Source organism: Rhinatrema bivittatum, chromosome 7 (assembly GCF_901001135.1).
Source record: "Rhinatrema bivittatum chromosome 7, aRhiBiv1.1, whole genome shotgun sequence".
Lineage (NCBI taxonomy): Eukaryota > Metazoa > Chordata > Amphibia > Gymnophiona > Rhinatrematidae > Rhinatrema > Rhinatrema bivittatum.
In genome coordinates, this window is record NC_042621.1 from 137,505,545 (window position 1) to 137,528,574 (window position 23,030).

Here is a 23,030-nt window from a genome sequence, read left to right on the forward strand (position 1 = left end):
CTAATGACAAGGTTCTTGGTAATATATTCGATTAAAGGGGATGGGTCGCTTTCAAGGAGCCCAGGTGGGGCGTAGATTAGGCAGATTTGGAGGGCAGGTAATTTAAAGAGTGCGATTTTGAGACGGGGAGGGGGGGGCAATAGGTTTGAGGGATAAATTGAATTTTTTTTTGGCTGCGAACAGGAGGCCTCCTCCTTTTTTTTGAGTCTGGGAATGGAGAATATGCAATATTGGTCGGTTGGTAGTTGGTTAATGAGCACAGAGTCTGAGTCTTTTAGCCATGTTTCAGTAATGGCACAGATGTCAGGGCTGTTGTCGGTGAGGATATCATTGAATAAGCTGGTTTTCTTAACAATCGATTGGGCGTTTATGAGGAGTATGGTGAAGGTTGTGAGGCCAATTAGTTGGGTGAAGGGGGAGGTCATGATAGGGAGAAGGGATCTGCAGTGATCATGAGGGGTACTGTGCTGAGCGGAGCAGAGGTGGGTGGTATTGTGTTTAAGGATGGGGATGGGGAAGGACTGCATTTTGGCCTAGGTATGAAGCGGTGTTATTCGTGAGTAGGGGGGTGGGGGGTGGACCTGGGGGTGGGTGAGGAGTTGATAAGGGGAAGTGGTTGTTCGAAGAGCAGGGAGTGGGAGAAAAGGGTTGGTTTCTGCGGAGGGAGTGTGGTGGTATGGTGGTGGTTTTGAGGAGGGTAGGGGTGAGATGGTGGGGGGGGGGATGAAGGGTGAGGGCGATGAGCCGGGTTCCGGGGGCACAAAGTTGGCACAAAGGGGCGCACTAAGGGGCAGGCCCCTTAGTTGCGCTCCTTTGTCGCGAGACGCCCGGCGCGAGTCGCCAGATAAAGGTAAGTTGTATATGAAGGTCCTCCTGGACAGGACGTGATGTCAGCCGAAGGGGGCGTTCCGTCAGTCGGCTGGGCTGGCGAGCAGGCAGCTTTTTCCGGTCGGTGGTGATCTCGGCGGGGCTCTGGCCTCGGCTGGCCTCCCACGCTGATCGCGTCGAGCCTGGTCGGGGTAGGAGCGGCGAGCTGGCGGCGCGGCAAAATACTGGTCAATTTTAATTACAATACATTTTTTGTAAGTGCATACAATCACAGATGTGTCACACAATTTTATATTGAATGTACATTTATAAAACAATGGTGTGAATACCACTGGGTCAAACCAAGGGTCCATCAAGCAAAACAAGGGTGTTTTATAAATGTACATTCAATATAAAACTGTGTGACACATCTGTGATTGTATGCACTTACAAAAAATGTATTGTAAATAATATTGTAAATAATATTGACCAGTAAATAGTTTTCCACACTTTATTTCTTTGTTGTATATTCAATTTATATGTGTGCTGTTTACACTGCCTGCTTTGCGTGCTTTCGATGGATATGTACTTTACATCTTCCTCAGTAAAGACTGAAGAAAATTAATTTAATCTCTCTGCTAAGACTTTGTCTTCCCTTAGGGCTCTTTTTACTGGGTTTTAAAAAAGGTTTGGATAAGTTCTTGGAGGAGAAATCCATTACTTGTTATTAATCAAGTTGACTTCGAAAATAGCCAGGGCTATTACTAGCATCAGTTGCATAGGATATACTTAGTTTTTGGGTACTTGCAGGTATTTGCAGCCTGGATTGGCCACTGTTGTAAACAGGATGCTGGGCTTGATGGACCCTTGGTCTGACCCAGCATGGCAATTTCTTATGTTTCTTATCATTTAACAGTTCAAATGATTCCCTCACAGGTATTTTATTTCAAATGTACCCGAAAAAGGTTTTATGAGCTTTTGCTTCCATAGCAAGCTTTTTTTCAAATTCTGTGTTTTCATCTCATATCAATGCTTTGCATCTAACTTGACAGTACTTATACTGTTTCCTGTTTTCTACATTTAGAACCCTTTTCTATTTTTGAAAGAGGTCCTTTGGGTAGAACAGCCCCTCACTTTTAACCATACTGGCAGTCATTAGACCTTCCTTCCACCTTTTTTAATGCATGGAATATATCTGGTCTAGGTTTCTAAGATGATAATTTTTTAAACATCTATGCCTGTTGCAAACTCCTGGGACACAATATTCAAAGATATTCGATTATCCAGATATAACTTGTCTAGATAACTTAGAAAGAATATTCAGCAGCATGGCTTTGTGGCTGAATATAACCACATAAGTGCTAATTAACTGGAAAAATAATATCCGGATAACGTTAGACCTGCTATTGAGCTAAGTTGCCCCACCTCAATCCACCCACTGCTCACCCCCAAGATATCTGGCTATCTACTTAGCTAGATAAATAGTGGCAGCCACTAAACATATCCGGATAATCAGCAGCTGCCACTTATCTAGATAAGTCCTACTTATCTGGCTAAATAGTGTTTCAATACTGGCCCCCTGATCTTTGCAGCTGCTCCTTTAAGTTTTTTTCCTAACCATTTTTCTCATGTCATCATAATCTCCTTTTTGAAAGTTAAATTCTATCACAGTAGATTTTCTTAGTGTCTTTCCTCCAGTTATCAAGTCAAATTTGATCATGCTTGATCACTATTGCCAAGTGGCTCTAACACCATTACCTCTTTCACGAAATCATGTGTTCCACTAAGGATTAGGTCTAAAATAGTTCCCTCCCTTGTCAGTCTTGTTCTAGCTGCTCCATGAAGTAATCATTTATTTCATCTAGAAACTTTACCTTCTTAGCATGTCCTGATGTGACATTTACCCAGTCAATATTGGGGTAATTGAAATCAACCATTACTATGATGCTATTAAAATTAGGTTCCCTAAATTCTGTTAGCATTTCAAAGACTGTCAGTTCATTCTGGCCAGATAAATGGTAGTACACCCCCATTATTATTCTAATACCCTTCTCACATGGAATTTCTATCCATAAAGATTTTATAGTTCATTTTCTTTCATGTAGAACTTTTATCCTGTTGACTCTATGCCCTCTAATATATAGTGCCACCCCTCCACCACTTTGATCCATCCCATCATTGCAATATACAGTTGTGCTCATAAATTTACATACCCCTGGCAGAATTTGTAAGTTGTGTAGCATTTTAAGAAAACATGAGTGATCAGACTGTTATGTCTGTGCACCCTTGGGCCAAGGCAGGATTGGCACAACCTGCAGGGAGGAGCCCTGCAAGTTCCCACTGTCGGCAAGTGGACCCGGGCAAAGCAGTGACCCATTGGGAACTTTGCTATACCTGCCCTCATTCTCCTCAGGTTGTGCCTTTGGGTGCCAGGAGCTAGACAGCTTAGGTGGGGTCTCTGCTGAAGATAGGGATGAAGGTCCTTGGAAGGCTTAGGTCATAGGCAGACAGAGGTCAGAGGAGTCCAAGGTCTGGGCTATGGTCAATCAGGCATATCTAAGATTAGCCTGTAGTCAGAGGCAGTCAGCGATCAAGCATATCCAAGATCAGGCAGTGCTCAGAGGTAGGCAGCATATCTGAGATCAAGACGAGGTCAAACCAGGTATCTGTCGGAAAAGAGACATTGGGACAGATAGGCAGGGCAGGCAGGCAAGGAGAAGACAAGGCGGAGCTGAAGACAAGGCTAGAACTGAAGGCTAGATACTGGAACTGAAGATAAGATACTGAAACCAAAGACAAGACGCTGGAACCAAAGACAAGACACTAGAAGCAACTTGCTCTACTGTAGGATTAGGTGGACTTGTTGCTGAGGTGATGACAGAGAGGTCAAGAGGGCCTTTTATACACCTGACTGCATGAGGTCATTGAGAGGCACCACACGGCTTTTCCTTCCATGGGCCCAGCAGGAGGGAATTGGCAACATGTCACCACGAAGAGAAGTGGTGCCCTGCCGCGATGAATGTTGATGGTATGTTGCTGGGTCTGGGACCCCAGCCAGAATGGTGAGAGTGGCAGTTCATGGGGTTAGCCCATGGGCTGCGAAATGTAACAGACAAAACCCATGGCTATTATTTTTAATGTGTTTCAAATTTAAACTGTTATGCATCACAGAATAACACAATCATTAAACAAACCATAGCAATAAAGGAAATAATAAATGGTCTTGTTCAAATGTTTGCATACCCTTAGTTCTTAAATTCGTGTATTGCCTCCTTTTGCAGTCTTTTGTGATAGTTGTGAATGAGGCCCTTTATTTTCTTATGTGGTAAAGCTGCCCATTCCTCTTGGCATAAAGCCTTTAGATCCTGTAAATTCTTTGGTTGTCTAACATAAATGCATGTTTGAGTTCTCCCCATTGGCTTAATGATGTTGAGGTCAAGAGTCTGTAATGGCCACTTCAGAACCTTCACTTTCTTCTGCTGCAGCTACTGAAGGGTACACTTGGCCTTATGTTTCGGATCACTATCATATTGGAAAGTCCAAGTGCAACCTTGCGCAGCTTCCTAGCTGATTAATGCAAATTATCCTCAAATAATTTCTGATAAGATGCTATATTCATCTTGCCATCAATTTTGACTAAATTCCCTGTGCCGCTGTAGCACATACATCCCCAAAACAGTAGAGATCCACCTCCATGCTTCATGGTAGGGATGGTGTACTTTGCTTCATAGGCCTTGTTGACTCCTCTCCAAACATAGCATTTATGGTTGTGACCATAAAGTTCAATTTTGGTCTCAACACTCCAAATTATTTTGTTCCAGAAGTTTTAAGGCTTCTCTATATGCTGTTTGGTGTATTGTAAGCAGGTTGTTTTGTGGCAATGGTGCAGCAATGGCTTTTTTCTGGTAACTCTACCATGCAGCCCATTTTTGTTCAAGTATCTCCTTATTGTGCGTGCTGAAACACCCACAACAATTTGTTTCAGAGAAGCCTGTATTTCAATAGATGTTGCTTGTGGGTTTTTCTGTGCATCCCAACAAATTTTCCTGGCAGTTGTGTGAAATCTTTCTTGGTCTACCTGACAGAATCTTGGTATTAACAGAAATTCTGCCAGATCACAACTGTAACTAGAGACATAGTCTTATAGAATGTGTGTTTAATTGTAGAATTATTTGTGAAATCCTGAGAACCAAAAAGTTATTAATGAAATATGTTACCCTATGTGTTATAAAAAATTAAACAACATCTCATTGGGACTACCTTCAATGCATGTTTTCCTTTGAGAATGTTTTTTGTGTGAGCAACACTTAAAGCTAGGGAGAATAGGGAAACAGATGGCAGTCCAGTTGGATTCAACTAGACACACAGTCAGGATGAGTTCCCTGGATGAACACAAGGGGATGAGGAAGAACTGACTTAACTCCAGGCCATGCTACAAAAATGCACAGACAGTAAGCGAAGAAGCTTACAGGCACTAAGGAGAAACACTGCCAAAAGCAGTATACCCATCCTGAGGTCTTAGCAAGGTGTTTAGAAGAATTAAGGCAAAAATATAAAGGGCTGAAAGAGGCAGTGAGTTCAGCTCCTGTGGCGTTCCTGATAGCCCTGACTACTGTTTCTGCTAGTATCATAATTCCTTCCAGGCAAGGAAGGTCCCTCAGACCAGAATGCATCCCATCTTTTTGATGCAACATCAAAGTGTTACAGCTCACACTTTGAACCACTTAGCTTGCCTCAACTGTCTTTTGACTTAATCACCAAAAATACATATAACACTCTTATACTAAGAGGTACTAATACAGACACTTTTAAGTCCTATGAGAACATTTTTAGAAGAGGGAGCTACAATACTGTTAGGATAATTTAGAAGATAAGAGTTGAAAATGTTAATTTTTTTTTCTAGTCCAAACCTCTTCCAAATAAAAGGAGAAATTGTTTTTATTTTTTATATCCCATATCCATACCTGATAGGGGTGATCCATGTACCACTATAGCTAGGCCTTTGCGATTCAGAGCAGCCCTTCCCTCTGGAGAGATGTCAATGCCAAGGTAACGAGCAATGGCTCTGGACACTGGATTAGTTTCCAGTTCTCCAACATCCTTCGCAGTAATCTCATCAATGCTTTGGGTTTTCTCTCCTGTTAGGAAAGAAACATTACAGTCTGACATATTAGAGATGCCTGAGCAACCCCTGCTGAAATCTCAAGAAAGGCCTTGTTAGCAGCCAGCTCATTCTTTGCTTCAGCTTATTCTTTTGTATGAAGTATTTGTTTCTCTGCCAGTTTGGGGAATTGTGCAAGTTTTGTATCTTTGTATTTTGCATAGTAAAGGAGGAACTGTATAGGAAAATTTGGTTTTTACCTGATAATTTTCGTTCCTGTAGTACTAAGGATCAGTCCAGACTTACTAGAGACAGAGAAAGTAAAACTGACACTGCTTTATATACCCTGATGCCATCTGCAGTTCCTCAGTATTAATGTGTACCAAAGCTAGATGCAAACAAACCAACATAACCAACCAATTGAATCTAAACTGGAGAAAACTTGATAACAAAAAACTTCTGATATCTGTAATGTACAACAGTTAAGCGGATGACTCTCCACCCTCCTTAATATCTGGGCGGGACTCTGGACTGATCCTTGGTACTATAGGAACGAAAATTATCAGGTAAAAACCAAATTTTCCTTTCCCTGTACGAACCGGATCAGTCCAGACTCCTGGGATGTACCAAAGCTTCCTAAACAGGGTGGGACCTGGAGAGTCCAGCTCACAATATGCTCTCTCCAAAAGACTGAGACTCCCAATCTGCCACATCCAATCGATAATGTCTTGCAAAAGTATGCAACGACTTCCAAGTCGCCGCCCTACAAATCTCTTGTGGCGATACCAAGTGAGCTTCCGCCCAAGAGGCCGACTGAGATCGGGTGGAATGAGCCCTCAAGCCCTCCGGTACTGGTTTACCTGTGAGAATATAAGCGGATCCAATAGTTTCCTTAAGCCGTATGGCAATAGTCACTTTTGAAGCCTGAAGCCCCTTCTTCGGACCGCTCCACAACACAAAAAGATGGTCAGTCCTCCGAAAACCATTCGTGATCATAAGATAACGAAGTAATGCTCGACGGACGTCTAACCGTCTTAGCTCCAGAGCATCCAAATCCGAAAATGTCGGCAGCTCCACCGTCTGATTAACATGAAAAGAAGATACGACGTTCGGGAGAAAAGAAGGAACTGTCCGTAAAGACACACTGCCGTCCGATATCTTAAGAAAGGGATCTTGACATGACAAAGCCTGTAACTCTGAAATTCTCCTTGCAGAGCAAATGGCTACCAAGAAAACCACCTTCAAAGTGACATCCTTGAGAGTGGCTCTGCGGATAGGTTCAAAAGGAGCCTTACACAAAGCTCAGAGTACCAGGTTGAGATTCCAAGGCAGACAAACTCTCCTCACCGGTGTCTGCAAATTTTTAACACCTTGAATAAAACAGACCATGTCAGGATGAGAAGACAAGCGGTAACCATCCATCCAGGTTTCCCCTCAAAGAGGTCAAAGCCGCCACCTGAACCCTAAGAGAGTTGAAAGCAAGACCCTTGACCAAACCGTCCTGTAGAAAAGATAAGATGTGAGCCACTGAAGCGCGCAAGGCCTGAATCTGCTTCTCCATACACCAGGACTCAAATACCTTCCAGACTCGGCCGTACACCACTGAGGTGGATTTCCGCCAAGATTGAAGAAGAGTAGTAATCACCGGTTCTGGGTATCCTCTCGACCTTAAATGCTTCCTCTCAAAAGCCATGCCGCTAGACAAATGCGATCTACCTGATCGGAAAATACTGGCCCCTGATGTAGGAGACCTGAAAGATGACTGAATCGTAACGGCCCCTCGACTGCTAGATTTACCAGATCTGCGAACCACAGACGGCATGGCCACTCCGGGTCCACTAGTATCACCTCCCCTGGATGTCTCTCTATTCACTGTAAGATCTTGCCCACTAGAGGCCAGGGAGGGAACACATAATAGCAGAACTCCCCAAGGCCAGGGAAGTACCAGTGCATCTATGCCCTTGGCGCCGTAGTCCCTGCATCTGTTGAAGAACCGAGGAGCCTTTGCATTGCAACTCATCGCCATCAGATCGACTCGCAGACAGCCCCATTTCTCGCAAATGAGTTGCATCGCCTCGTCCGACAACTCCCATTCTCCTGGATCCAAGAGTGTGCGGCTGAGATAATCAGCTCGTACATTCTCGACGCCTGCAATATGAGATGCCGAGATCTGGACTAAATGCTGTTCTGCCCACAGGATCAAGTCCCGAATTTCCAGCGACACCACATGGCTCCTGGTGCCTCCTTTCCTGTTGATGTAGGCCACCGTTGTCGCATTGTCCCAGAGAACTCGTACCGAATGTCCCTGAAGTAACGGCTGAAAAGCAAGCAAGCCAAACGCACTGCTCTGGCCTCCAAACGATTGATAGACCAGGACGCCTCCCATCCGACCATGTGCCCTGAGCCGATTGACTCTGACAAACTGCTCCCCAACCAGAGAGACTTGCATCCGTGGTTAGAGTCACCCAATCCGGAATCTCCAAGGAAATCGCCCGCCGGAGGTTGGGTGTGTGTAGCCACCACGACAGACTGTCCTTGGTCTCCGATGGAAGAAAAACGGGTTGGTGATACTTCACCAACACCGGACTCCATTGGGCCAGAAGCACTCTCTGAAGGGGACACATGTGAGCAAAAGCCCACGGTACCAGCTCCAACGTGGAAGTCATGGAACCGAGGACCTGCAACATATCCCAAGCTCTGGGAACTTGCAACTGCACCAGCCTCTGAACTTGAGATTGTAGCTTGCATACTCTCTCGTTCGTCAGAAAAATTTTGCCTTCGCTGGTGTTGGGACTGAACCAGGTGGCTCTTGGCCAAATTCACCACCCAGCCCAACGACTGCAAGGTCCTGAGTACTGCTTGGATTGCAGTATGGCAACTTGCCTCCGACTTCGCCCAAATGAGCCAATCGTCCAGATAAGGATGTACGAGGACACCCTGCCACCGTAATGCTGCCGCCATGACCACCACAATCTTGATAAAGATACGAGGCACCATGACCAACCCGAAGGTGAGTGCCTGAAACTGGACGTGTGGCCCCAGGACCATAAACCTCAGGTAGCATTGATGGTCCCGTGAAATGGGAATGTGACGATATGCTTCCGCCAGATCCAATGAAGCCAGGAACTCTCAGGTGTGTACTGCTGCTATCACCGAGCATAGCGTTTCCATCCGAAAGCGAGGAATCTTCAACGCAGCGTTCACTCGTTTCAAATTGAGAATGGGGCGAAAGGTCCCTTCCTTCTTCAGAACCACAAAGTAAATTGAATACCTCCCCTTTCGGAGTTCCTCCTGAGGCACTGGGACCACAGCCCCCAAGAGCTATAACCTGTACAAAGTCTCCCGCACCGCCTTGCACTTCCGCAACGAGCTGCAGGGGGAGACTAGGAACTCGTCACGGACGGGTCGAGCAAATTCTAAAGCGTAACCGTCCCTTATCACACCGAGAACCCACTGATCCTGCGTGACCTTGGCCCACTCCCCGTAAAACCATGCCAGTCGCCCTCCTATAAAAGGAACAGCAGAGTGGACTGGCCTCCTTTCATTGAGCTGATTTGGAGCTGGAGGCACCGGCATTACTGGAGGCTCTGAAGGGTGTACGGCCTCCTTGAAAGGACTGCCCCCAGGACTGACCTCTAGGCGAAAAGGACCTCTGTGTGGCCGCTGTGGGGCGTGGCTGCCGAAACCTGCGATTGTCCCGAAAACGTAGCCGAGTAGGAAAACTCTGTGTTGCATCCGTCGGTCGCAGACGGCTGCGACCACTCTGCCTTACCTCTTTATCACCCCTTTCTCTCTCTTTGGGCAAGATGGCTGCCTCTGGTGCCAAGTGCCTCGGCGTTTCCAAACCAGCATGTGTATCCCCATCTGCCATGTTCACTCTCGTGGCCTCCTAGGGCGTGAGCGCGCACATCTCCTATGCTCAAATACACATCATGACGGGAACATTGGGGGCGGCCCCACCGCATGACATCAGTACCTCCGGGTATATCTAGCCTCTACCTCTGCTACCACATTGAGTTAGTAAAGACTTTGCTTCGCTAATCTGATTGCTCTAAGCTGCATGCTTAGATGCCGCTTTCACTTTAAGGGCCCCGCTCCAGCAAGAAGCTCTAGACACCCGCTCCTTGGGGGTCTCTCACTTCCAGCTTCCCTTCGGGGCTTCTCACTAACTAAGACAACCGCTCCTCGGGAGCCTCTCTCTATATTCTACTTTCAGGATATTGGACCTTGGGTACTCGCTCCTCGAGGGCCTATCTACCTTTATATCCTGCACCACAGACCTTCGGTCCCACCATTCTACCACCAGGAAGACGCCTTCATTCTGTGAGTACCTCTACAATCCGGCGTTCCAACTCCACCCACCAGCCACAGCGTTACCCGCACTGCGGGCTCCCCCCTATCGTGAACATCTGGGTGAGACTACACATCTGAGCCTGTTGAACATACTGGCACTTCGTGGATCAGTGCCTTACCTTTCAGCAGTACAATAAAGACTCTATCCATACTGTGTCTGCTATCTGTGTCAGCCTATCAAGGTGGTTCCCCACGGGGCTCCTCCCCATGGGCGGAGTCATCTCCATTGCGACCAAGGGTCCACAGTGTCACAAACCCAATAGATTGCTAACTCTATGGACTCGGCTCAGCTCGCAGCCCTGCAGGCCATCCCTGGCCTAGCCCAGCGGATCACAGAACAACAAAAGTATTTGGAGAGCCTAGCTACTGCCTTCAATCAGTTACACGCTCAACTGAACTCTTCAGCTCCTCCTGTGAAGGAATTGCTGTCGCCAGTGGTAACCCTTAAGACCACTGTACCTTTATCCACACCTACCCGCTTTACAGGTGAAGGCAAGATGTGCAGAGGGTTCATTAATCAATGCAGCATGCGTTTTTCATTACAGCCTACCCTCTTTCCCACTGAAGCTTCAAAGACCACCTACATCCTGTCGTTCCTTGAAGGACGAGCCCTGGCCTGGGCTTCACTGTCATGGGAACGTGAAGATCCTATCCTGAATGACCTACCAGGATTTCTACAACTTTTTAAGTCTGTGTTTGATGACCCGGCTCGCCAGACCATTGCTGGATCTGCCTTGCTCAACCTTAAGCAAGGTAACAAGCCACTTACAGACTTTGCTATTGAATTTAAGACTCTAGCATCCGAACTACATTAGGACACTGGATGCTTACATGCCATATTCATGGAGGGTCTCAACTCTTGCATAAAGGACGAACTAGTGGCTCGCGATATGCCTGAATCTCTTGAGTCCCTGATGGAACTAGCAGGGAGAATTGACCGCCATATCTGCAATTGTACTCAAGAGGCTAAAAGTCCACAAAAGTCTACAGTGTGGGCTAACCAACCTAAACCTGTACCTATTGCTTCCAGCTTACCATCTGCACCCCTAGTGGAGGAAGAGCCTATGCAACTAGGCCGAAGCCACTTGACCTCTAAGGAGAGACGTTATCGTAAGCGCATGGGGTTGTGCATGTACTGTGGCCAATCGGGTCATGCAGTCCAAACCTGTCCCATTTGTCCTGGAAACTGACGGGCCTGGGATCTGCAGGAGGACTTCGCCTGGGCCTCACCTCTCCTACTCCTCCATTATCATTATCAGTATCTCTGCTTTGCGGAGGTCTCAAATTTCAGACTCTCGCTCTCATTGACTCCGGTGCTGGAGGTAATTTTATTCTGAAGCGCTTGGTTGAACATCTACAGATTCCTACCACACCAATAGCTAAGCTTCTGCTATTGTCATCCATCCATGGAGAACCACTTCCTGGAGAAGTTTCATTGACCACCCAGGCCATCAGCCTGCGCAATGGAGCTCTACACTCAGAATCAATTTCTTTTCTAGTGTTGGAAAAAGCCATGCATCCGGTGGTATTGGGTCTGTCGTGGCTTCAAGACCACATGCCACAATTTAATTGGGCTACCTTGGAACTGTCCCGGTGGGAACCAGACTGTCATGGTCGGTGTCTTGCTGAAGTTTCACCGCTCATCTGCATGCCCACTATCCCATCATTACCTGGCTTACCTCCATAATACGCCTCCTTCCAGGATGTTTGTTCTAAGCAAGCAGCTGATGTTCTTCCGACACACGGAGAGTTCGATTGTGCCATAAATCTGAAGCCAAATTCAGAACCTCCCAAAGGAAGAGTTTATCCTCTTTCAGTAGCTGAGAACAAAGCTATGTCTACCTACATACAAGAAAATCTACAAAAGGGATTTATCAGACCTTCCAAATCTCCTGCTGGTACAGGCTTCTTTTTTGTAGGGAAGAAGGATGGCACCTTATGCCCCTGCATCGACTACAGGGGTCTGAATGAGATTACAATCAAGGACAGGTATCCCCTGCCCTTAATATCTGAACTATTTGATAGACTCCAAGGGGCCAAAATATTTTCCAAATTGGACCTAAAAGGAGCTTACAACATGGTGCGTATTCGAGAAGGAGACAAATGAAAGACTGCTTTTAACACCCGTGATGAACACTTTGAATACCTCGTCATGCCCTTCAGTTTAAGTAACGCACCTGCAGTCTTTCAAAATATGATGAACAACATCTTATGGGACTTATTGTATCAATGCGTAGTAGTATATCTTGATGATATACTGATATTTTCTCAGGATCAGTAAAGTCATTGTTATGACTGTCGCTGCTGACGTCTCCACTCCGCCCACCTTAACTTTTTTGTGACTCCTCCCGCGGTTGATGGACGTTTGGCTGCCACGGCGTCTGCCTGCCGTACTCTCCGGCGTCCCCGGTCCGGCTTGGGCGCTGCATCCCGCCATGTTGTCCAAGTACCATAGGGCACGCGCGCCGCATGGCCCTGCTTCTTATTCTCTCTTTGGCGTGAACATCAGGGGCGTCCCCCTGTGATGACGTCTCGCATCTTGGATACAAAAGCCTACACTTTTTGCTAGCTAATTGAGTTAGCAAGGTCGGGATCTCCTTACGGATGGGATTCCCTCTCCGTACCTAGCTCTTCTGCCTCTCCAACTTTTGGACTTTATCCTACTGGGATACACGCTCCTCAGGGGCTTTCTCATTTCTTTCAGGTCACTATCAGGAACCGGTACTTGCTCCTCGAGGGCCCATGTTCCCTGACTCGCTGCCTGAAATCTCTTCTGCTTGGAAGAAACCGCTGCCTACATCATCAGTGAAATACCAACTTTATTTCCTCAGAGCTGTTCCCTGGAACCAGGTACTCACTCTTCGAGGGCCTGCCTCTATTGCAGCTTCTGTGTCACCTTCCGGGAGAAACAGCTGTGTGAGTAACTTTACCAACAAGGCTATACCAGAACTCTTGTGTATGCTCCACTGTACTCACTATCTCAGTTTTTTCCACTACAGCACAGCCATAGAGGGAATCGCTGTTCCAGCATACTGAGGAACCCTAGCCCAGCCGGGCTTCATCTCTACTCACTACTGCCACCTTTGGTGGCTTCTCAACTCTGTCTAATAAAAGATATAACTCTGTGTTGTTTGTCCCAAAGCTAAGCCTGACCTGTGGCCCTTCATGGGACTTCCCCCCATGGGCGTGGTCAGCTGCCACAGTGTCCAAGGGTCCACTCAAAACCTTACAAACAATAACAATCATCAGGAGGATGTTAAGAAAGTCCTAAGATGCTGCGTGAGTACCACCTTTACACAAAGCTTGAGAAGTGCGAATTTCACAAAGAAGCTGTACCCTTCCTGGAATACATTGTTTCTAAGAATGGTTTTCAAATGTACCCCAAGAAATTGAGAGTATCCGGGACTGGCCTCAACCCACAGGCCTGAAGGCACTGCATCGCTTCTTGGGATTCACCAATTACTACTGATCCTTTATTAAAAACTACTCATCATTGACAGTCCCTCTAACTGCTATGACCAAGAAGGGGGCCAACCCTGTCAATTGGTCTCCAGAAGCCATCTCAGCCTTCCTGATGCTCAAAGAGACTTTTGAAAAGAAGCCATATCTCCTCCACCCTGACCCACACCGTCCTTTCATCGTGAAGGTCGTGAGGCCTTACCAAGGACCTGTACAAGGGGATAATCACTTCCCTTTTCTTACTCGATATTCCTCTCTCTAAGCAGCCCAGCATTCTCCTGGCTTTAGCTATCGCCTTGTCACATTGTTTCGCCGACTTCAGATCCTTAGATACTATCACTCCAAGGTCTCTCTCTTGCCCCGTGCACATCAGCCCTTCTTCCCCCATCAAATACAGTTCATTCGGATTTCCATACCCCATATGCATGGCTCTGCACTTCTTGGCATTGAATCTCAGCTACCATATATTCGACCACTCTTCCAGCTTCCTTAGATCCCGTCTCATTCTCCCCACTCCTTCCGGCGTGTCCACTCTATTGCAGATCTTAGTGTCATCTGCAAAAAGACAAACCTTACCTTCTATCCCATCCGCAATGTCGTTCACAAAGATATTGAACAGGACTGGTCCCAACACCGACCCCTGCGGCACTCCGCTCAATACCGCTCTCTTTTCAGAGTAAGTTCCATTTACCATCACACATTGTCTTCTGTCCGTCAACCAGTTTGCAATCCAGGCCACCGCCTTGGCACTCACTCCTAAGCTTCTTATTTTATTCACAAGTCTCCTGTGCGGGACCGTATCAAAAGCCTTGCTGAAGTCCAAGTAGATGACATCGAGTGATCTTCCTTGATCCAATTCCTTGGTTACCCAGTCATAAAAATCAATCAGAATTGTCTGACAGTATCTTCCCCTGGTGAATCCATGCTGCCTCTGGTCCAGCAATTCTTCCGACTGTAGATAGTTCACTCTTCCTTCTTTTAACAGCGACTCCATTACTTTTCCCACCACCAAGGTGAGACTAACCGGTCTGTAGTTTTCAGACTCCTCTCTGTTTCCACTCTTGTGAAGCGGGATCACCACTGCTCTTCTCCAATCACTCAGCACCACTCCTGTTTCTAGGGATCTATTGAACAGGTCACACAGCGGACCCGCCAGCACATCTCTGAGCTCCCTCAGTATCCTGGGATGAACCTCATCAGGCCCCATGGCATTGTCCACTTTCAGTTTCCCCAGCTCTTCCCACACATTCTCTATTGCAAATGGAGTTACAGCTACTCCATTCCCCTCTATTTTCTTGTTAACTAGCGACGGTCCTTCTTTTCTCCTTTCACTGATGTATCTGAAGATGTATCTTCGTCTGTCTCAGCTTTGGAGACAGACGAAGGAGCTCCTCCTTAAAGCTGGACAAAACAGTTACGGTCGACCGTTTCTCTAAAATGGCACACTTTGAAGCATTACCAGAATTACCTTCTGCTACCGAGTTAGCAAAACTCTTCATTAAACACATCTTCCGTCTTCATGGGATGCCTAAACATATCCTGACAGAGGAATGCAATTTACTGCAAAGTTTTGGAGAACATTATGTCAAAAATTTGACATTGCCTTGGGCTTAACCTCAGTCTACCATCCTCAGTCTAATGGTCAGACTGAGGATGAATAGGACGCTGAAACAATTTCTGTGATCTTTTGTCAACTCTAGACAGAACGACTGGGCTGAATTACTGCCTTGGGCAGAATCTGCCATCAATTCACATCCTGCTTCTTCAACGGGGTCTTCCCCTTTCCAGCATGTCTACGGGAGACAACCATTACCTCCGCTGCCAATTCCATTGTCAGTAGCCTCTCCTGCTGCCCAGGCTACCGCAGCAGAATTATCTCAGCTTTGGAGACAGATGAAGGAGCTCATCCTTACAGCTGGACAAAAGGCAAAGAGAACCTATGATGCTCATCATCAAAAGGCACCCCACTTTCAGCCTGAAGACAAGGTTTGGTTAAGCACCAAGTACCTCCGACTTAAGCTTCCTTCTGCAAGATTTACTCCTCGCTTTGTGGGACCTTTCGCCATCCTTTGGCGATTAGGAAATCTAACATACAGTTTAAAACTGTCTCCATCAATGAAGATACACAATGCATTTCATGTATCTCTACTAAAGGCAGTGATACTCTCCGAGTTCTCCAGGAAAGAACCAGAGCCTACCAGCCTGGATACAGAAGATGACATTGAATATGCCGTAGATGACATCCTTGATGTACGTAAATGAGGCAAGACTTGGGAGTATCTCATCTCTTGGGAGAACTATGGCCCAGAGGAAAACTCCTGGGAACAATTGGCCAATATTACAGACAAGGAGATGGTACATCAATTCCACCTGGCACACCCACGCAAGCCCAGACCACCTGGAAGAGGTCTTGGAGTGGGCCCTTTGAAAGGGGGTACTGTTGCGTCCATTGGTCGCAGACAGCTGCGACCACTCTACCTTACCTCTTTTTCTCCCCTTTCTCTCTCTTTGGGCAAGATGGCTGCCTCCGGTGCCGAGTGCCGAGGGCCTCGGCGTTTCCAAACCAGCATGGGCATCCCTATCCGCCATGCTCACTCTCGTGGCCTGCTAGGGCGTGAGCGCGCACATTTCCTATGCTCAAATACACGTCATGGCAGGAACATCGGGGGCGGCCCCACCGCATGACGTCATTACCTTCAGATATATCTAGCCTCCACGTCCGCTACCACATTGAATTAGCAAAGACTTCGCTTCGCTACTCTGACTGCTCTAAGCTGCACGCTTAGACCCCGCTTTCACTCTAAGGGCCTCGCTCCAGCAAGAAGCTCTAAACACCCACTCCTCAGGGGTCTCTCGCTTCCAGCTTCCCTTCGGGGCTTCTCACTAACTAAGACAACCGCTCCTCGGGAGTCTTTCTCTCTATTCTACTTTCAGGATATTGGACCTTGGGTACTTGCTCAAGGGCCTATCTACCTTTATATCCTGCACCACGGACCTTCGGTCCCACCATTCTACCACCAGGAAATGCTTTAATTCTGTGAGTACCTGTACGATCCGGCGTTCCAACTCCACCCACCAGCCGCAGCGTTACCCGCATTGCGGGCTCCCGCCTATCATGAACATCTGGGTGAGACTACACTTCTGAGCCTGTTGAACGTACTGGCACTTCGAGGATCAGTACCTTACCTTCCTGCTTTCACCATCTATCTACAGCAGTACAATAAAGACTCTATCCATACTGTGTCTGCTATCTGTGTCAGCCTATCGCAGTGGTTCCCCATGGGGCTCCTCCCTGTGGGCGGAGTCATCTCCATTGCGACCAAGGGTCCACAATGCCACAAACACAACACTCCGTCTACCATGAGGTCTGTCCTCTGGCAAGCGAGGTACCTTAGTGTCCGCTAATTGCTTCACAATCTGATCCAATTCCTCTCCAAAGAGGAGACGACCCTTGAAAGGTAAGGATGCCAGCTGGGTCTTAGAGAGACATCTGTGGACCAATTATGAAGCCTCACTGATACCGCCGACCCCATAATACGGGAGGATGTCCTATCCACATCATACAGCACATCGGCCACAAACGCAATCACTGCCTCTAAGTGGTCTGCCTGAGCTTCTTGTATACCAGTATGTGCCTGCTCCTCCTGGGAATGCTGTACCCAGCATAAGCATGCTCTCTGCATGAGGCTGGAACAAATAGCCGCGCAGAGACTCAAAGCCAAAACCTCAAAAATCCTTTTGAGATGAAACTCCAGCTTGCGATCCTGGACATCCTTCAGAACTGCCCCTCCAGTAACCGAAACGGTGGTCTTCTTAGTGACGGCGGAGACCGCGGCATCCTGTTGCGACTGTCGCTGCTCGACATCCTCACTCCGCCCTCTTTACCTCTGTGGCGGCTCCCTCCAGTTCTGATGGACGGCTGGCTGCCGCAGCGTCTCCTTGCCGTCTCCCTCCGGTGTCCCCGGACCGGCTCGACGTTGCAGATCCGCCATGTTGCCTGAAGACCTAGGGCGCGTGCACGTGTTCTGATTGAAGTACCAGCAAGGGCGCGAAACTCAGGGGCGTCCCCCTGAGATTACATCATCCGCTTCCAATATTTAAAGGTCTCTATTTTCACTATCAAACTGAGTTAGCAAGGGTAAGGGGTTTGCTTCGGCTTCACCTCCCAAGCTACTCTGCCTCCTCGGACTTACCAGAGGTACCCGCTCCTCGGGGGCCACGCTCTTTTTCTTTACTTTCAGATTACAGATAGGAACTGGTACTCGCTCCTCGAGGGCCCATGTTCCTGGACATTCTGAAGATTCTCTACTGCTTGGAAGCTATCGCTGCTACAAACAATTGTGAGTTACCATCGCTCTCTCTCAGAGCTTTCCCTGGAACCAGGTACTCGCTCCTCGAGGGCCTAAACTTTTCCAGCACCTGAGCTTCCTTGAGACCTTATGTGAGTTTTGTCATCTAGTTCTGTTCATGAACTCTGCCTACTCTGCCTACTCACTTTCTACAGTTTCTCAACAGCTCAGCCATCCTGGATCGCTGTTCCAGTACCTGAGGGACTACAGCCCTGCCGGGCATATCAGCTCACTACTGCCACCTCTGGTGGTTTCAAAAACCTGTTTAGTAAAATAATTAATGTGTGTCTGTCTCTATACTCAAGCCTAGCCGGTGGTCCCCCTCGGGATATTCTCCCGGGGGCGTGGTCATCAGCCACCGGCCCAGGGATCCACCCACAGCTATATCAGATTGCTACTTCTCACGGAGATTCATTACAGATTGCTACTCCCAACCTTAACACAGAGCTTTCCTAACAGTTTGCTAACTCCTATCTGATTGCTCCTCCCATCAGATAGCAGAATACATCAGATTGCTAATTCCACAGTCTAACTAACATCAGATTTATTACACATTCACCTTTGGTAGGGCAAACAACTCCAGGGTCTGCTCTGGCAAAGCATAAAACTTGGCCATAGCCCTACTAACCTTCAGCCTCGTGTCAGGATTATTTCACCCTTGCTCCACCAACGTCCTAGCGGATTCATGGTACAGGAACCTGGAGGAGGGACACCGTGTGCCCTGCAAAACTGGATCCGCACCATCCTTGCGAGATTCATCCAGTGGAGCCTGAAGCCCCAGCTCCTCCAGCACCTGAGGGATGAGTGGCGCCAGTTCTTCTCTGTGAAACAACCACAGGATCTTGGGGTCATCTCCCTCTGCCACAGGTCCTGGATCCAGATCGCCATTCTGGTCGGTGTCCCCCATGTCTGGGTCCGCCGCCCGTGTTCCAGCCAGCACCGTCCCTGGCCCGGCGATATCTTCCTGCGGCACTGCCGTGGGCACTCTCAAATTTCTAGTAGGTGCAATGGCTACCTGTGACACTCCGTGTGAGCTCTGACCTATGCCAGAATCGGGTAGCGCCCTGTCTTGAGAAATACCAGGCTCCGGCAGTAAAGGCAGCAGGTGCTGTCCCCCTCCGGGAGGCCCAAACCCCTCATATTGTGCCAAAAACGCCTTGTGCATAAGGAGAACGAACTCTGGTGAAAATGGGGCCGGAGCCCGCCCACTGTCGGCTGGTGCCATAAAGGGACACCCCCCCCCCCGGGGTCCTGCCTGGGCCCCCTATCCCCCAAAAGGACCTGGGAGCGCAGGGAAAAGGACCGAAGGAAGATCATTTCCGAGTCCTGAAAACGTGGGCCCGACCGCCGGGGGATCCAAGATGGCTGCCGTTCCCGCGGTTCTCGTGTCGGGACGGCTCAAACGGCCCAAATTGCTGGGAGCCGCAGGAGAAGGAGGAGGACCACCCCCTCCTTCATTTGGTCGGCACCGGGAGTTCCGAGGGGCCCTCCCCCCCAGAAACACATGCAGCACACAAACCGCGGCAATTCAGCCGCGCCGGGGTCGACCCACACGTGCGACAAGCCACCCCCTCACCATCATGCGCACGATTCAGAAAGTAAAATGTGCAGTCAAGCCGAACATTTTACTTTCAGAAATTAGCGCCTACTCAAAGGTAGGCGCTAATTTCTTCCGGCACCGGAAAAGTGCACAGAAAAGCAGTAAAAACTGCTTTTCTGTGCACCCTCTGACTTAATATCATGGTGATATTAAGTCGGAGGTCCCGAAGAGTAAATAAAGTTAAAAAAAAAATTTTAAAAATTGGAAGTCGGCCGGCGGCTGTCGTGTCGAAAACTGGACGCTCAATTTTGCCGGCATCCGGTTTCCAAGCTCGTGGCTGTCAGCGAGCTCGAGAACCGACGCCGGCAAAATTGAGTGTCGGCTGTCAAACCCACTGACAGCCGCCGCTCCTGTCAAAAAGGAGGCGCTAGGGACACGCTAGTGTCCCTAGCGCCTCCTTTTGCCCGTTTCTACCGCCGGGCCTCATTTGAATACTGTATCACGCGCACAGGCGAGTGGCCTGTGCGCGCGCCGGGACAGTGGGTGTTCGTCCGCTCTCCCGCAGACTTTACTGAATCGGCCTGTAAGTTTCTCCTTCTGTTTCCAAAGAGAGCTGTCCAGCTCAGTTCAGCAGAAATTAAAAACAGGAGAAGAAAGTGAGAAATACAAATTTTGGGGAGCCCACACGTGACAGGGAGGGATCCAGACCACCGGGTGTGCACCTCACGATGATTAGGGGAATGGGCGTACAAAAGGGTCACCGACCCCCAGCCCCCCTGCCTCAACAAAACAGGGTAGAGGTCCCTCACGAGCGACCCCGACTCCTGGGAGGAAGGCTCAAAAGGAAAATTAGTTTCTTACCTGATAATTTTCGTTCCTGTAGTACCAAGGATCAGTCCAGGACACCTGGGTTGTGACTCCGCACCAGTAGATGGAGACAGACTAAAACTTGTGGGCGGAGCATATATGCCCCTGTGCCAGTCACAGCCCCTCAGTCATACGTAATGTCAAAGTAGACAAAAGCCAAAAGGCAACCATAGCTAACCATACAACTTGGTAGGGAAAAGAAAACCAACACCCCTACAGGAACCAGACTCCCCAACCGGGAGAGCGAATGGATCAGCGTACTGAAAAACACAATAATGAGCGGACTCTCCGTTACTATAACGCAACACTGCGGGCGGGATCCTGGACTGATCCTTGGTACTACAGGAACGAAAATTATCAGGTAAGAAACTAATTTTCCTTTCCCTGTACGTACCAGGATCAGTCCAGGACACCTGGGATGTACCAGAGCTAACTTACCGAGGGTGGGAAGCAGAGAGTCCCGCTCGGAGTACCCTCTCTCCAAAACCCCCAGCTTCAGTAGCCTGAACATCCAACCGGCAATGTTTAATGAAGGTATGCAACGACTTCCAGGTATCCGCCCTGCAAAGCGTGTCGAATGAGCCCAAAGACCCACCGGCGGCGATTTTCCGCGCCGAATGTACGCAGAACCAATGGCTTCCTTGAGCCAACGGGCAATTGCCGTGCGGGACGCCGCAGCACCTGTCTTTGGACCCGAAGTTAACACAAACAGATGATCCGTCACCCGAAACGGATTAGTAACCTCCAGATAGCGAAGCCGGGACCTCCGCACATCTAGTTTTCTCAAGTCTTTTGTTTTCGGGTCCGAAGACTCCGCAACCGAGAAAGCGGGAAGTTCAATTGACTGATTCAAATGGAACGACGACACGACCTTAGGAAGGAAGGAGGTAACCGTCCGCAAGGAGACCACCGAATCGGAGATGCGCAAGAAGGTCTCCCTACAGGACAACGCCTGTAATTCTGAAAACACGACGGGCCGATGCAATCGCCACTAGGAATACGGTCTTCAAGGTGAAATCCTTGAGCGTAGAACGTTTCAGGGGCTCAAAACGGCACTGAGCATAAGGCTGAGAGTACCCAGTTGAGGTTCCAAGACGGGCAAGGGGGCCGCAACGGAGGACGGAGGTGCTTAGCCCCCCTAAGAAAGCGGGAGATATCCGGGTGGAGAGCCAGAGAGATCCCCCGGACCTTACCACGCAAACAGCCAAGCGCCGCCACTTGAACCCGAAGGGAATTACACTCTAAACCTTCGGCGAGCCCCGCCTGGAAAAAAAGCCAGAATATCGGGAATAGAAGCGGAAGTGGGGTCTAGGCCCCACTCCATGCACCATTCCTCAAAAACTAACCAGACCCGAACATAAGCTAGGGACGTAGACTGTTTTCTGGATCTCAGCAACGTAGCAACGACCGCATCCGAATAGCCTTTTCTCTTCAACCGATACCTCTCAAAAACCATGCTGCGAGACAAAAGTGAGCCACATCCTCCAAACAGACGGGGCCCTGACGAAGGAACCCCGGGAATCCCTGTAGACGAAGGGGTGCGGCCACTGACAGCTGGACCAGGTCCGCAAACCACGGACGGCGTGGCCACTCCGGCGCCACCATGATCACATTGGATGGATGCAATTCTATGCGCCGTAGGATCTTTCCGATCATGGGCCACGGTGGGAACACATAGAGAAGCACATCCACCGGCCAGGGAAGCACCAACGCGTCGACTCCTTCTGCTCCCCTTTCGCGACGTCGACTGTAAAATCGCGGAGCCTTCGCGTCGTGCCAGGTGGCCATCAGATCCATGTGGGGCATTCCCCAAGTCCGGCGAATGAAGAGAAACGCCTCGTCCGCCAACTCCCACTCTCCGGGATCCAAGCGGTGACGACTGAGAAAATTTGCCTGGACGTTGTCGATTCCCACTATGTGGGAAGCCACGAGATGGCTGAGATGCCGTTCTGCCCAGAGCATCAAGAGCCGCGCCTCCTCCGCCACTAGAGGACTTCTTGTCCCTCCCTGGCGATTGATGTAAGCCACGGTGGTAGCGTTGTCCGACCATACCCGGACCGCCTGTCCGCGCACGAGGGGTAGAAAAGCTTGCAGCGCCAGACGGACCGCTCTGGTCTCCAGCCGGTTGATAGACCACCGGGTCTGCGACTCTGACCACAGACCCTGAACCGACTTCCAGCTCAGGCTGGATCGCGCCTGCCCCTCGAGAGGTAGAGGTAGATAGAAATCCTCGGAAACCGGTTTCCAGCGGGAAAGCAATGAGGACTGCAGCGGCCATAGATGAGCGAACGCCCAAGGGACTAACGCCAGCTTGGATGCCATAGACCCCAGAACCGTCAGGTAATCGCAGACTCGTGGCCGGTGTAGCGACAAAAAACGTAGCACCTGAGACTGCAGTTTGCATATCCGGTCCTGCGAGAGAATCACACTGCCTCGCTACTTGTCGAACAGGGCTCCAAGATATTCCAAGGACTGAGAGGGTTCGAGATAACTCTTGTTGAAGTTGACCACCCAGCCCAGGGACTGCAAGAGCTGTAACACCCTGGCCACCGCC

General features: G+C 48.9%; 1 protein-coding gene across 1 annotated transcript in view; it reads right to left on the bottom strand.

Moving 5' to 3' along the window:
- The window catches only part of HYDIN (HYDIN axonemal central pair apparatus protein), a 1,819,717-nt gene that overhangs the window by 887,132 nt on the left and 909,555 nt on the right, over positions 1–23,030 (bottom strand). The window contains exon 39 of the mRNA XM_029609235.1: positions 5,772–5,945. Coding sequence (XP_029465095.1) covers positions 5,772–5,945 — 174 coding nt within the window. The remainder of the gene's footprint in view (positions 1–5,771; positions 5,946–23,030) is intronic.